This window comes from Micromys minutus (genome assembly GCF_963924665.1).
Source record: "Micromys minutus genome assembly, chromosome: 1".
NCBI classification, from domain to species: domain Eukaryota; kingdom Metazoa; phylum Chordata; class Mammalia; order Rodentia; family Muridae; genus Micromys; species Micromys minutus.
In genome coordinates, this window is record NC_137969.1 from 98,993,535 (window position 1) to 99,008,494 (window position 14,960).

The window sequence follows — 14,960 nt, forward strand, 5'->3', positions numbered from 1 at the left end:
CTTCCTTTAGATCTCCATGTAGCTGTGTTCAGGGTTTTAAGTAAAATAATGCTTCTGGTATATAACTGGTTAGAGTCTGTGCTCTAGCACAGAATTAACATGTCTTAATTAGAATTAGAAATTTCCTCTAATGTCTAGTAATGTCCGCCACTCCTAGAAACAAGGGAAACCACTTTGAATTCTTTCAGTGACTTTATTTTTCACATGGCCCTGTAGTGGACCCACACTTCCCGTCCTAGCTCCTCATACAACACTTCCCTGCTTATCGACACTAGAAGAGAAATTCATTTTGTTCAAGTATTAAGAACAAGAACAGCCGATTCTAGTGGACACTTTGCATCTAATTGTCATAGTAAAATCACATTGACATGAAATCTTTGTGGCCTTTCAGTAGTTCCACAAGAACATGATTCCCGAATCTGACTTCCATTGCAAGTCCGCACACTGGCGGCTGTAATGCTAAGTCTGCCATGAGAGAGGGGCTGAGACCCCGCTTGTTCCAGTTCAGTTCTGTCTCTATTCTGCGTGTTCCTGCTCTTGTCCTGGAATCAGCCACCGAATACTCTCAGTGCGGATGGTGGCATACATAATAAAACTAATTAAAAAGAACAAGGAAAATACGAGCAACCAATCCACAGTCTTTATCAGCGTGCTGGGGAGAGGGCCCATTTGGTCGGCTTGTGTTACCACCACATTTTTCTTGGCTTCTATACCTGAAAGAGAAATTAATTGTTCCAGATCAGAAAGAAAACACATCCAAGGCTTGTCTAAAGTACGTTGCATAGCATGCAAAATGACAAGCAACCCTAAAATAAACACCACCTCAAGCAGATCTTGGAAGGCTTTTACATGCGTGTCAGTGTGATTTGTTACGTGCCTTTCTTCCCGCCACATCAAAGGATCAGGAAGCCTTCCAGCCTTTCAAAGCTAAAACTCCAGAATTTCTGACTCTGTGGAGCTTTTCTAGTCAATGTGCTCTTAAGATTTATCTTTTGTTCTCTTAAGACCAAAGTTCAACAAAATAAAGCTACTCTCAGAGGCTCCCACCAGTTATCAATATGCCTTTAAAAGAGTTCCTGGAAGACCTGTAAGACAATCAACCACCACTGGGCAGTGATCACCAAAGACACCAGGCACTAGGACTCTGCAATCACTAAACACAATGGCTTTCTCTCCCCATTGACTCCACACTGACCTGTGAGTCAGGGTCCAGCACGAGGCTCAGAATTCCCAGCAACCACTCAGGCCGCTCTGAGATAACCTGAGATAAGGAGGGTCTTTGCTCTTTAGTGTCAGGAGAAAACCGAGAACAATGTGCACTGTGGCGGGTTCTAATCTGCACTCATTCTAGTGAGTGCACCTCAGGGAGAAGAGGGATGCTCACAGTCCAGGCTGTGTGGCTGTGAAGAAGGAACGTCTCCGAGGGATACATTTCTTCAGCTCACCACAATCAAACGTTTACAACAGGCCATGCATTTTGGCAAACACTAAGGAATTAACACAACTTCTGCAAATGGATTAATAAATGGAATTTGACACAATTAAAATAAAGCATAAGTGTGCCCAACAATTCAGCTGACCAACAATAGTTAGCTGCAAGGCAGACTAAAGAAGATATATTGTATACTACTACTAACATAAAGTTCTGGGTTCTAGGCCAGCCTGGTCTATAGAGCAAGTTCAGCCAGGACTACACAGGAAGACCCTCAAAAAACACCTTCCTCCTCGGATGCTATTTCTACATACCTGTCTGATTGAAAATGAAGATTTTCAGCGTCTCCAAAGTTCGATCTGTATGATTAAACCTCGCCATTGGTTTAGCTCCTTGAAATAACAAAATGTTAGGGACAGCTACAGTGCCAAATCTGGTAGAAAGGCTGTAAAAGAAAGAAGGCAGTTGTTAGAAAGCCCTACACCAAGTGTTCTCATGTGGAAATCAATGAAAAGTTCGTTGTGATCTACAGTTTTTGAGAGTCGAACTTTTGACTTCTGGTCTATTCCTTGCCACTGCCAGGGTCAGGGCTGGAGCAGTCCTGCTCTGCAATCCAAATCAGTTGGTATTAGCATATGACTCCAGCCATGACCCAGTGATTCCAAATGTCAAAACAACACAGACCAGAAAATTCTAATTCATGGATAAAGCACAGTGTGTCAATTTTCTTGACAGAAAAAAATAAAAATTAAACTTCAAACTTTAGAATGCCCATCCTTTCCTTCCAAAAAGGTCAGCATATAATAAGCAAAGGATTCTTTCCCAAATTGTGCAAAGGACTCCATGACTCAGTGTACACAGCAGGAGGCTCACACTAGGGAGGGAAGACTTGGCAGAAGTAGCCTGCAGGCTTCTTTTACCTTCACATGGCCAGTCCAGGTTCGTTCTGGCAGTGGTTTGATGCCAGAACCAGCTATGACCTTTGGGAACATTGTTTAAACCTCGCCACTCCACGGTTTCTCCCAGCACTAACCAACAGTGTTGGATGAGCAATGGCACATGTGTCATCCCAACATTGTCACACACATGTTCCACACCCAGTAAGGGAAGTGTCCTCCGTAATCGAGGATAATGAAGGCAAAGGAAGGCAGCAAGGAGGAGTCCAAAAGCCTTCGGAGGGGAGGGCAGGGAAGAAGGCAGAGGTAATCCCAGAGAAGATGTAATCAGTAGCGTATGCTTCTGAGCCTGACAAACATCGCCATCCCTTAGGCCAGCCCATGTACATACTTTCCAAAAGCAGACAGAAAGGTTACTAAGTTAGGACTGAAGAGATAGCTCAGTGGTTAGGAGCTCATACATGATGCTCTCCTAGAGGACCTGTATGGGGCAGGTCACCACTGCCTGCAACTTCAGCTCCAAGTACCTGACACTCTTCTCTACCTCCACGTACATGCAGACACTCAAATTCCATGCGTGGTGGCTAATCTTGGTTGTCAATTTGACCACATGTGGAATCAACTAAAACCCAAGCATCTGGATACATCTGTGAGGTATTGAGAGACCAAATCTTTTAAATTCAGAGCTCATTTCAGAGAACTTGAACTCAGGCAGACTAACAAGCAGGTACCTAGCATTAATTTCCAAGTTACTCCCCAATAAAACCCGAGCCTAGCTCCAGTTTCGAGACTAACCCCAACAAATCCAGTTTTTCCAAGTTAATTGCCAACAAGCCCGCCCCCTGCCTAACAGCTACCAATGTAGAGGGAAGTAGAAATTAAGTTTATGATCTGACTCCCAACACCAGCCAATTATGCTAAAGGCCATAGTAGCTCTCCAATTAGATGTTTGCACACTCACCACCACCCCACCCCACCCTCTGGTTTGTGCTTTCTATAAAGCCTTACCCCAAAGATGATTGAGACTCCTCTCCACCAAAAAACATCCTGCCTGTCGGTGGTGAGCTGAGGGATCCAAGCTAGCTCAAATAAAGACCCTGCTGTGAGCTGCACTGGATCAGCTCTTGTCTATTTGGGGGGGGGGGGGATCATTAACACTTCCCTGGCACTATAGTAGCTTCCTGATTGGATCATGTGAAGAGAGAAGACCACCCTAAAACTGGGTCGTACCTTCTGGTGGCATCCTACATAAAAGAACATGGAAAGAGGCTTTGCTTTTTGCCTGCTTGCCCATATTCTAGCTAGCAAGTTCTTCCACCCTGCTTGGGAGGCATCCCTTCTCGGATATTTGAACACAGGGATTTCAATGTAGACTGGAGAGCAGCTGAGACATTTAGCCTTGCAGACTGAACAACTTCTGGATTCTTGGCCTTTCCGTAGGGAGATAGCCATTGTTGGTCTAGCTGGACCACAGCCTGTAGGCCACTCCAATAATCCTTGTTAGATAGATAAATGGATGGACGGATAGATGGATGGATGGATGGATGGATGGATGAATAGATAGATAGATAGATAGATAGACAGACAGACAGATAGGTAGATAGATAGATCTCCTATCAGCTCTGTTCCTCTAGAGAACACTAATACACCATAAATTTTTTTAAAAATCTTTAAAAACTGATAATTGGGCTGGAGAGATGGCTCAGAGGTTAAGAGCACCGACTGCTCTTCTAGAGGTCCTGAGTTCAAATCCCAGCAACCACATGGTGGCTCACAACCATCTATAATGAGATCTGATGCCCTCTTCTGGTGTGTCTGAAGACAGCAACAGTGTACTTATATATAATAAATACATAATCTTTAAAAAAAAAAACACAAAACCAAAAAAAAAAACAAAACTGATAATTACTAACTTAAAGGACAATTTATTTCTTCATAAACAATGAATACACACATACACATAAACAAATATAAAATAAGGATAACAGGCAGGCAGGCATATTGATGACCAGCCTACAGCTGTTCTTTTATCTCCTGGGTAACAGTGCAAACTCACTGTCCTGTCCAAAGAAGAAGAGATTAGCAAGTCCTATGAACAATATAGAAGTGTAAGCAAGGATAATGTCAATAATGTCACTATAATGGGATACGTTCATTTATTAATATATTAAGTGCATAAGTATTACACTAATGCATAACTTGTAATGTGCATGAAAGATAACCTCAGCACTCAGGAGGCTGAGAATTCAAGGCCAGTCTGGGGTGCAGAGTGAGCGTCTGTCTCAGAGAAGAGAAAGAAATGTAAATAGGTATAAAGAAGAAAAGCCAGGCAGCAGCCTCACTTGCCTTCAATCCCAGCACTCAGGGGGTGGAGGCAGGCAGATCTCTGAGTTCCAGGCCAGACGGGTCTACAGAGGGAGTTCCAGGACAGCCAGAGCTTTATAGAGAAACCTTGTCTCAAAAAAATAGAAAAACAAAACTAGGAAGAAAGGAAGAGTTGGGGGAGAGAGAGAGAGAGAGAGAGAGAGAGAGAGAGAGAGAGAGAGAGAGAGAGAGAGAGAGAGAAGGAAAGAAAACAAATGAGAAGCTGGAGAGACGGGTAAGGAGTTAAGTGTGATACTGCTCTTAAGAGAACCAGAGTTTGGTTCCCAGTCCCCTTGTCCCGGGCTTACCATGTCCTGTAACTAGCTTGGGAGACCTGACACCCTTTCCTAACTTCTTCAGGCACCTGCATATATGTGCATATGCACAAAAACAGATCTGTACATTTTCTGAAGATTAAAACAGGTTATAGAAATGGTTAAGAGCACCGGCTGCTCTTCCAGAGGACCTGGGTTTGGTTCTCTGCACCCTACATAGTGGTTCACATAACTCTAGTTCCAAGGGCTCCAGCACCTTCTTCTGACCTTCATGGGCACATAGCACACAGCCATCTATACAGCCCAAACACCCACATACATACATTAAAAATAAATAAATGAAAGTACCTTTAAAAGATGACAATGTTAAAAAAAAAAAAAAACACACATAGTCACAACACAGGGCTGGGAACTACACTGCAGGCCACTGGCATAGACAGATGACCTACTATGGAACCACTTGTACTAACTTAGTTGGGTCCAAACCATCCAAGGTCGTCTGGCCATGCCATGTCCCTGCCATCCAGTGTCATTACCTGCCACTCTTCGTTCCACCACAGAACAGGACAGTGTCACTGGGATTTCTAGACCTGGACATCACCAGCTCCCAGGAGCCTCTTGACCAGCAGCCTTTTACAATGCCCCATGACCTTCCCTACTTGTAGCTTAACCAACAAGGGCTCCACGTGACCGTGACCATCATCTGAAAAGACAAGCCACACTCTGCCAAGGATACCTGCTGTGCTGAGATGCATCCAGTGCCAAAAAGCCAAGAGTTGGAAATGCCCGAGGCAGGGAGTTAAAATGAGGAGCCAGGCTGGCAGAAAACCGGCACCATGGGGTATAGAAGAGGACCAGTGTGCAGTCAGTACCGTTTGGGTTTAGGAAATCCATGAGGTCCTGCAAAGGAAAGGACAATAGTTAAGGTCAGCGTTAAATATACATGTGCCAGACAAGCAAGGAAGCAGGAACTCTTTAGGTTGGAGGCCAGCCTGGTCTACATAGCAAGTTCCAGGACAGTCAGGGATACAAAGCAAAAACAAAGTAGCTGTGTGTGTTTCTGAAAGATCCCCAAGAAAGAGGACACACTGCTGCTCCAGTGAATGAATGGCAGACAGGCAGAGAGGAGGGAGACTGACAGAGAACATGAGTCAGCAGAAGTGCACACTCCCAATGCTACTTCAATGTTCTCTTAACCAGCCAACTCAAACGCTAAGCACTCACAGCACACCCAGACCACCAGGGCATCTGCGAACCATGGGACTGAATTGTACGGTTTAATGTGTTTTTGAGTATATTCATGTTTACACATATATGTGTATGCAGGTGCCCATGGAAGCCAGCAGAGGGCAATAGACACAGTAGAACAGGAACTACAGGCAGTTGTGGGATGGCCAACATGGGTGTTTGGAAGAGAACTCAGGTCCACTGGAAGAGCAGCAGGCATCTTAACTGCTTAGCTAAAGACAATTGCTGGAGGCTCACTCCCAGCCTGTGGTAAGCTCTCCTGGAAGGTCATAGGTCACTGGAGCATGCTCTCCTGCTGCATGCCTGTGTGCCACAAGTGTGACTCATGCATGTGGTGGCCAGAAGAGGGTATCAGATCCGCTGGAACCACAGTTACAGATGGGTGCTAGAAATTAAAATGTGTGGGTACTGGGAATTGAACCCAGGTCCTCTGCAAGAGAAGGCAAGGCTCTTGACCTCTGAGCCATCTTTCTAGCCCCTGGAGGATGAAGGGTCTGTTGGACCTTGATCTCTTTTAGTTTTGTTTCATTCGAAGGCTCTCACTGTGGAGTTTTGTATGATATGGAACTCACTATATAGACCAGGCTGACTTCAAACTCACGAACTCCCCAGTGCAGGGTTTGTGCACTACAAACCTTCACCTCTTAATTTTCTTTTTACTTCCCAGTCCCCTGGGGGTGAGGTACTTTTCCAACATGTGCTCCACCGTGGTGTACTGCCTCATCACAGGCCCAAAAACAATGGAGCCAAGTAATGGCTCCAAAACTGTGAGCTACAACAAGCTTTTTCTCTCTTTAAGTTGATCACCCCGGGTATTTTATAAATGTGTTACAGTAAGAAAAAGATAATACATTTGTGGTGGTTTGAATAGGTTTTTCCCCCAAAGACTCATGTGTTTGAGTGCTTGGCCCACAGGGAGTGGCATTATTACGTGTGGCCTTGTTAGAGGAAATGTGTCACTGTGGGGGTGAGCTTTGAGGTCCTATGCTCAAGCTCCGCCCAACAGGGATTTCTAGTCCCCTTCCACTGCCTTCAGCTCAAGAGGTGGGACTCTCAGCTGCTCCAGCACCATGTCTGCCTGCACACTGCCCCCCATGTTGATAACAGACTCTCAAACCATAAGCCACCCTCATGAAACGTTTGCCTTTATAAGAGTTGCCTTGGTCATGTTGTCCCTTCATAGCTATCAAACCCTAACTAAGACAACATCAAACGCTTTCAAACTGTCATCGTGCCAGAGCTAAGATCAATGTGTATGGCCAAAGGTTAGTGTAAGTCAATGGAGCCTTTTCAATGGAGCACCGCTCCTGCCCCAGGTGTTTGAGCTGTAACCCAGACTGGCTTGGATCATATGTTTGACAACAAAACAGCCCTGCAGGGCCTGAGGAGAGTGTTTAGTGCAGTCTGGAGGGAATAGAGCCAGGCTGACCCAGACCCTGGAGAAGCTGTGTGAATTAACTATGTCACACCCTCCACAGGGTGTGGTGACAGTGAGCTGTCATCGCCCTCAGAGCTGTGGTTTGCTTCACTTAGGTGAGTAGGCTGGCTGCATCCTGCTATTCTGACTTCCTAAACATCTACAGAAACTGTCAACTATTATTCTAGAATCCCCTTGGGAAATCATCATTTATCTAAGTTTTTGGACAATGGTCTCACCGCAGAGCAAGCACTAGACTCAGTCTTTAGAGAGAAGAGAGAGACTTCATCACAGTAACTCATTTTCCAGCCCAGCATGAATTTCAAATGGCAGTTTTAGTCATTTGGCTTTTCTTTTCTTTAAAAAAAATTATTTTTATTAGTTTTTTAATCATGCATATGTCTCTGAATATGGGTATATATACCTGACAACAGGCACTGGAAGAGGCCAGAGAGGGCATTGGATACCCTGGAGCTAGACCTACATGTGATTGTGAGCCAGCCAATGTGGGTGCTGGGAATTGAACTTCGGTCCTCTGGAAGAGCAGTCAGTGCTCTCTTTGTTGTTAAGCCATCTCGTCAGCCCCTAGTTCAGACTTTAAAAACACAAGTATTTGTTTGTTTGTTTGTTTGTTTGTTTAGTGGTGTTAGGAATTAAACCCAGAGCCTTATACAAGCTAAGTAAGTACTCTATCACTTAGCTAATCTCAGCTCTAGAAAGGAAAACTGCTGTGATTCTGATCCCAATCACCTAGATGTCCAGTTGGATGCTGTCTCTGTCCTTGGTGAGATTAGTATAAGAATGACTAGCTTTTGGTCACCTAAACTTCATCTTTTTAAGACAGCAGAGCTGGAATAGAAAGCCTTGGTTGGGTCCAATCCCCAGCACCTCAATATTAAGCACGGTGGTGCAGGCCTATGACCCCAGCGCTCCAGAGGTTGAGGCAGAAGAATCAACGTTTAAAGTCATAGGTCATCTTTTTGCTACACAGCAAATTCAAGGCCAACCTCGGATACATGAGACCTGTCAAAACAGAGCTGCATCTGGCTGCGCTGTGGAAGTCGTTCAACACGATCCTCATGGAGTCACAGGAAAGAGGCTGAACAGAGAGGATGCTGAGGCAGCATGATCTCTGGTCACGCCCACCTGAGCCCGGGGGTTGGAGACCAACCTGGACAATATCCATCTGAAAGTTGGTAAGTATTAGATCATAAGGTGAGTTTGAAGAGAAAGACAGAGACATAGAGACAAAGCCATACAGACATTAACACTACCTGGGACATATTTAAAATCTTCAGAGTGAAGTTTTCTAGCCCGGTCACATTCCTCTCCTCACAGTTCACCTTGGGAGACTTGAGGCTGTCAGTGCTGTTGGCATCCTCAGTGGCTACGGGCTCGGCCTCAGCCAGTCCAGGCTCAGCATAGTACTCCTCTTCTCGATCGGGGAAGCCGCCTGCACCCTGAAGCCCAAAGAGGTTCTCTCGGCCGCCGCAGTGTGGGTCTTCCTCTCCCTGTGCACTACAGGTACCTTCGCGGGCCTCGGTGCTCCGTTGGTCCTCAGCTGCCCCGGGAATCACCGACAACACCACCATGGGATCTCCATGGGGACCCAAGGAGGCCTCAGTGGGTTCCTCCGCTCTTGCCTGGCCCCGATAGCCCTGAGCAGCCTCCTCTTCATGCAGGTACACAGCTCCAACCTGGAGAGCTGGGGCAGGCCGCTCCTCCTGCCACCTGTGACCACTGTCCTCTGCAACTAAAGCAGGCCAGCATATTGTCACATTTGACTTGAAAGCAAATGAACCCCAAAGACTTAAACAATTATCTTCCAAAATGAGACGTGCCCCGATAGAGATAAAAAGTTTCCATTTTACTATAAGAGAGCCACTACCATCTCCAGTTCTGGAGACCACAGGCAGGGAAACTGTAGCAAAAGATGCCAAGTAAAAAGGCAAACCCAGAACACACTAGAAATCTGCGAGTTGCCACGTGAATTACAAAAAGCAAACAAACAAAAAAACCACAGTGCAGACAACCAGTTAGGAAAAGGTAACAAAGACAGTAAAGAAAGAATAATGAGGGCTGGAGAGATGGCTCAGCAATTAAAAGCACTGACTGCTCTTCCAAAGGTCCTGAGTTCAATTCCCAGCAACCACATGGTGGCTCACAACCATCTGTAATGAGATCTGATGCCCTCTTCTGGTGTCTGAAGATAGCAAGTATACATAAAATAAATAGATAAATCTTTAAAAAAAGAAAAATAATGATGGTGACCTTAATAGTAGAACTGCTTATGCTTCTCCCTGACTAGCTTACAAATAAACAAGACTCCGACTCTGGCTATTTTATTTGGCTTTGACAATTACTGGGGGGGAGGCGAGGGGGGGTAAGCTCTAATCTACTCTTCTAATTTGGCTATCTCCCGGTGGGGTACTCCGAATACTTAGTTCACCCTGGCCACTCGCTCTTGGCCCATCTCCCTTCAGACCTGGTCAGACATGCTCTTGCTTCTCTCCAGTTTAAACTTCTTCCAGTGGCTTCTCCTGCACCATGTGACTGTCTGGCCCCTGATTACTCCTACTGTCCCCATCCTGCCTTGGACCATTCCTGAGGATGGTTTCTTGGCTAAGAAAGTCCTCTGTTCCCCTTCATCTCCTGGCAAATCCAGTCTCCTTCAGATGCAAGCACTAAGTTTCACTTATATAAGGATATCCATCCTAACCAGAGTAAGCAGTCTCCAGATGGCACTCAACAATGCCCGGGCTTTCCATGATGTGTTTTCCACCCTTGTAATTCACTTAATAATTTGCATACATTTGATACCTGCCTTACCCTCCACATAGGAAGGCAGGCCCTCTACATGGTCTAACCCTTCCATGCACACTAGTGCCCAGCAGTACAATGCACAGGATTCATGGAAACACTCAGAGAGCTGAACATGGTAGATCATACCTATAATCTCAGTCATAGTGAGCCCGAGGCAAGGGGATTTCTTGCTACATTGTGACACGTTCCCCCACCCAATAAAAAAGTAACAAACTGACCATTGCTATCTGACTCCCTCGGGGAGACTATTACAGGCTCTGGAACTCAGGGCCAGGTGCTCACTCCCACCCCCAGATACCTGGGTGGCACCACTGAAAACAGACACTCAGCCGTCAGCAGAGAGGCAGCCACTCAGAGGAGGAATCCGCTAGTGAGGGTTCCTTTATGCCTAGTCTATACCCTAGCCAGTTGGTCCTATCTCAGGATCTGCATGAATGCATGAATGTATCCTGCATTTTGCAAGGAGTTCACAATAACTACCACCCTGAGAAATCTGAGTATTTAGTGAGGAAATGATTAATGTGTGCATTGAATATAGAGAAACTAAACCCAATACTGTTTTGAATTTTGTTTGTTACAGGCTTTGAAATCCTGATCCTTCTGCCTCCACCTATGCTGCATTGGGTTGGGATCACAGTCCTGTGTCACCACTTCTAGTGACAGCTGCTGAACCTGGCTAGATCCTTAAGGCAGCTAGCACAGACCAAAGGAGCATTTTCCTAAGATTGCTGCTTTCTGATAAGGAATACCACAGGCTTGAAAAAAACCCTGGGGGAGAAAGCCAGGGCTTATACAACACTCTGACCCCATTCTCTCCTTGTTCCAATGCCTTCGTCTTAAGAAAGAAGTCTAGAGAACCTATTATTCCCTACATCTTCACTCTTAAGGTTAGTGATTGAATAAAACGAAAATTCCAAATTTCAGCCGTGAGGTGGTCTGACAGACACCAACTTCCATCACGGGCCCACATCTCTAGCTGCATAACATTGAAAGAGGATTTAGGTTCTGAACCTCAGTTCTAGGCTATCTCAAAACAAACAACAGCAACAAAAAAATGTTTGTTGTAAACCGGGAGGCAGAAACAGGCAGATCTCCTGAGTTGGAGGTTAGCCTGGCCTACAGACTAAATTCTAGGGCAGCCAAACTACAGAGAGAAACACTGTCTTGAAAAACAAACAAACAATACATACATAAGACACAAAGGAAAGAAAGAAATGGGCTTTAGGAGTTGGGGATGCTTGCCTAGCAAGCACAAGGCGCTGGGTTCGGTCCTCTGCTCTGAAGACAAGAAACGGGCTTTAATAGGAGTGGATAAAAGATCCACGAATAAGTCCTCTCGCTGTTCCCCATTCTAGCACAGAATGGCTCCTTTTCTCACTCACGGGGATCCCCACATCACCGGCCCTAGGACGTTAGTTTTCGTATTTCCTTCATAGAGATACCAACTGAGCAAGAGTGGCCACCTTCAAAAAGTGCACCAGCAGAAACAGACTCCAGCACGAACTCTGAAGTCAGAGTGACTTCAGGCTCTGATATTTACTAAAAAGTGCGAAAGGCAAATTGTTTATTCCTCGGACCCTCCTCATCTCCAGCCTGTGAAATGAAGGTAATAATGTCTCCCGCGGCTGCTGGAAGGGCTGGATGAGATCGTGATGAAGCGCATCACTCCGAGCTCTGGGGTTCTCATCAGGCCAAAACAAAAGTCAGGTGTCTGCTATGATGATTAATAATAAAGTGGGCTTCGCAAAGGGTATCCGGTCAGGCCTGCTCAGGGGCCTGGGCAGGCTCGGCCTCCACCGCCCACCGCGCCCGCACCGCCACGCACCGTCCCGCACCACCGGCGGGTGGCAGCGCGTCGCCGCCCCACGCAGCCGCCTTCGTTCGGCCGGGTCCGCACTCACCCTCCAGGCCGCGGGCCGGAAGGCCCAGCACCCACAGCAGGACTTGCCACCAGCCGAGGAGTTGCATGGCGCGCGACAGAGAGCCGCGGCGACCGCCACCGCGGTGGAAGACAACCGGTGCTCGGCGACCGGAGTCGCGCCCCCCGCCCCAGCGAGACTAGGAGGCGGAGAGCCGAGAGCGCAGGCGTGACCGCGGGTCGCCATCTTGAGTCCTGGCAGCCGCTGCAGCCGCCATCTTGGAGTCGGGCGATCGGCCTCTGGCCAGTCCTGTGCCACTTGTACTGGAAGATGCTTTGGGAAACAAGTATCAACACAGGATTCGAGCAGCCATCAGTTGCCCCTCCCATGACATCTCCTCACTGCTTGCGGCACACATACTGCACTTGTGTGTGGAGTTAATACCTTTTATTTCTTTCTTTTTTTAAAGATTTATTTTATTTATGAGTACACTGTCACTGTCTTCAGACACTCAGAAGAAGGCATCAGATCCCATTACAAATGGTTGTGAGCCACCATGTGGTTGCTGGGAATTGAACTTGGGACCTCTGGAAAAGCAGTCAGTGCTCTTAACTGCTGAGCCATCTCTCCAACCCATACTTTTTATTTCAAGAGACAAAAGGGCCGAGAATACTAATACTTGGACATGCTGAGTACTTTGAATTAAAGAAAATTGGAAGACCTCTTTAGAAGCAGCTTCAGAGCCATGGCCTGGCCGTTCACACCTAAAATCCCAGCTCTTGGAAACCTGTGAGGCAAGAGAATTACTGTGGGTTCCAAGGCAATCTGGGCTACATCATGAATTCCAGACCAGCCTGGGCTTCAGAGTGAGACCTTGTCTCAGTAAATGAGAGGTGGGGGTGGGGAGGAAAAAGGAAGGAGAAGAGAGAAAGGGAGGGCAGTGGGAGGGACAGAAGGGCAGGGCGAGAGGAGAGGGAAAGATAACAGATTAAGAGCACATACTTCTCTTGCAGAAGGCCAAGGGTTATGAGCCAAAGGTCTTGGCACTCTGAGTCAAGATGCTGTAATACTTACTAGCTGGGTGCTAAACCACTGTCATACAAACCCCAAGCAGTGTGCCTCAGACCTGAGTACCTAAGAGCTCTTAGTGTCAGGCATTTAAAGCTTAGAGTCTGTGCCTGGAGGAGTGACTCACTTATTAAGAGCACAGGACCAGGGTTTGATTTCCAGCACCCACATGACAGCTCATAACCTTCTTCAGCTCCAGCTCTGGGGATCTGGTACCACCTTCTGGCCTCCATCAGTACCCATACCATGCACACATATGTGCAGGTAAAGCACCCATAGCATAAAAGGTAATTTTTTTAATTTAAATAAAGTTTAGAGCCTGTGCTGGCTAATTTTTACTATAATCTTGACAAAATGACAAGCTATAGTCATCTGAGAAGAAGGAACCTCAATTGAGAAAATGCCTTCATAAGGTGGGGCTGTAGGAAACCTATAGAACATTTTCTTAATCAGTGATTGATGTGGGAGGGTCAGCCCATTGTAGGTGAGGTCACTCCAGGCTGTTGATTCTAGGTTCTAATAGAAAGCAGGCTGAGCAAGCCATAAAGAACAAGCCAGTAAGCAGCCACCCTCTATGTCCTGGGCATTAGCTCTTGCTTCCAGATTCCTGCCCCATTTGAGTTCCTCCCTTGCTTTGAGTTCCTTCTGTGAGGAACTGTGATGTGGAAGTGGAAGCCAAATAAACCTTTTCCTCCACAACTTGCTTTGGTCATGGTATTTCACACAATAGAAACCCTAAAACATATGCAAAAGCACATCTTCTAATACCAATTTAGTAAAGGCAACGGGAGAAACCCTAATTGGACTATCTCACCACCAGCAGATGGGATACATGCCAACTTCAGTGACATGATTAGAAACCTTCAGGTCTGCCCCAGGTGTTTGGGTAAATAAAATGGTAACCTTTTATCCTGTGCTAGTGCCAGCACCAGTAGGGCCACATGGCACTGCAGGGTATCTTTATCTCAGCAGCTCCACGCCACCCCCCAAGTACTCTCAGACCCCGACTTCCTTTGACCCAGGCTGTCTGCTCTGCCGGCCCTGGCTGCTTTTGACCCAGGTAATCCACGACCACCCCAGCGTGTTGTTTTCACTCACTTTCCCTTGGCAGATTGTTGCCAAGCCTTGCACACACATCACAATTCTGTGGTGGGCTTTGTGTGTCCCACCACTATACCCTCTTTCAAACTCAAGTAGCCACATCAAAGAGCACACCAAAATACTATGATCTAATTGGTATGATATAATTTGCCCACCTAGATAAGTCAAATCATCCTGTACAATTCCATCTCTTATAAAATATCTATAACAACCTTTATCCATATAAAAATGTGTCGAGAGAAACATCTACATCTGCTTCCATGTTGTTCCTTCTTGAATCTCCTGCTTTCTCCTTCTCTCCTGCCTTACCAAAGCTCTGTCCCCACCCCACTCTCTACCGTCCAATCATGTATCACCTTGACATCAACTTACCCCTGGGTTTTGCTGGAATTAAATCTGTGTCAAGACACAGGACACTAGTATCATTCTTATAAAATGTTGATACTAATTACAACTGTTATATACAGGAACATATGT

At 46.2% G+C, this 14,960-nt stretch overlaps 1 protein-coding gene across 1 annotated transcript; it reads right to left on the bottom strand.

Annotated features, from left to right (window-relative positions):
* Positions 1–213: 213 nt before the first annotated feature.
* TXNDC15 (thioredoxin domain containing 15) lies at positions 214–12,591 on the bottom strand (the record flags this gene model as incomplete). The annotated part of the gene is given in 6 exon segments (XM_080910197.1): positions 214–713; positions 1,747–1,877; positions 5,704–5,867; positions 8,907–9,385; positions 12,357–12,513; positions 12,517–12,591. Coding segments are annotated over 6 exon segments (1,203 nt in total). The 3' UTR covers positions 214–516.
* Between the last annotated feature and the right edge of the window lie 2,369 nt (positions 12,592–14,960).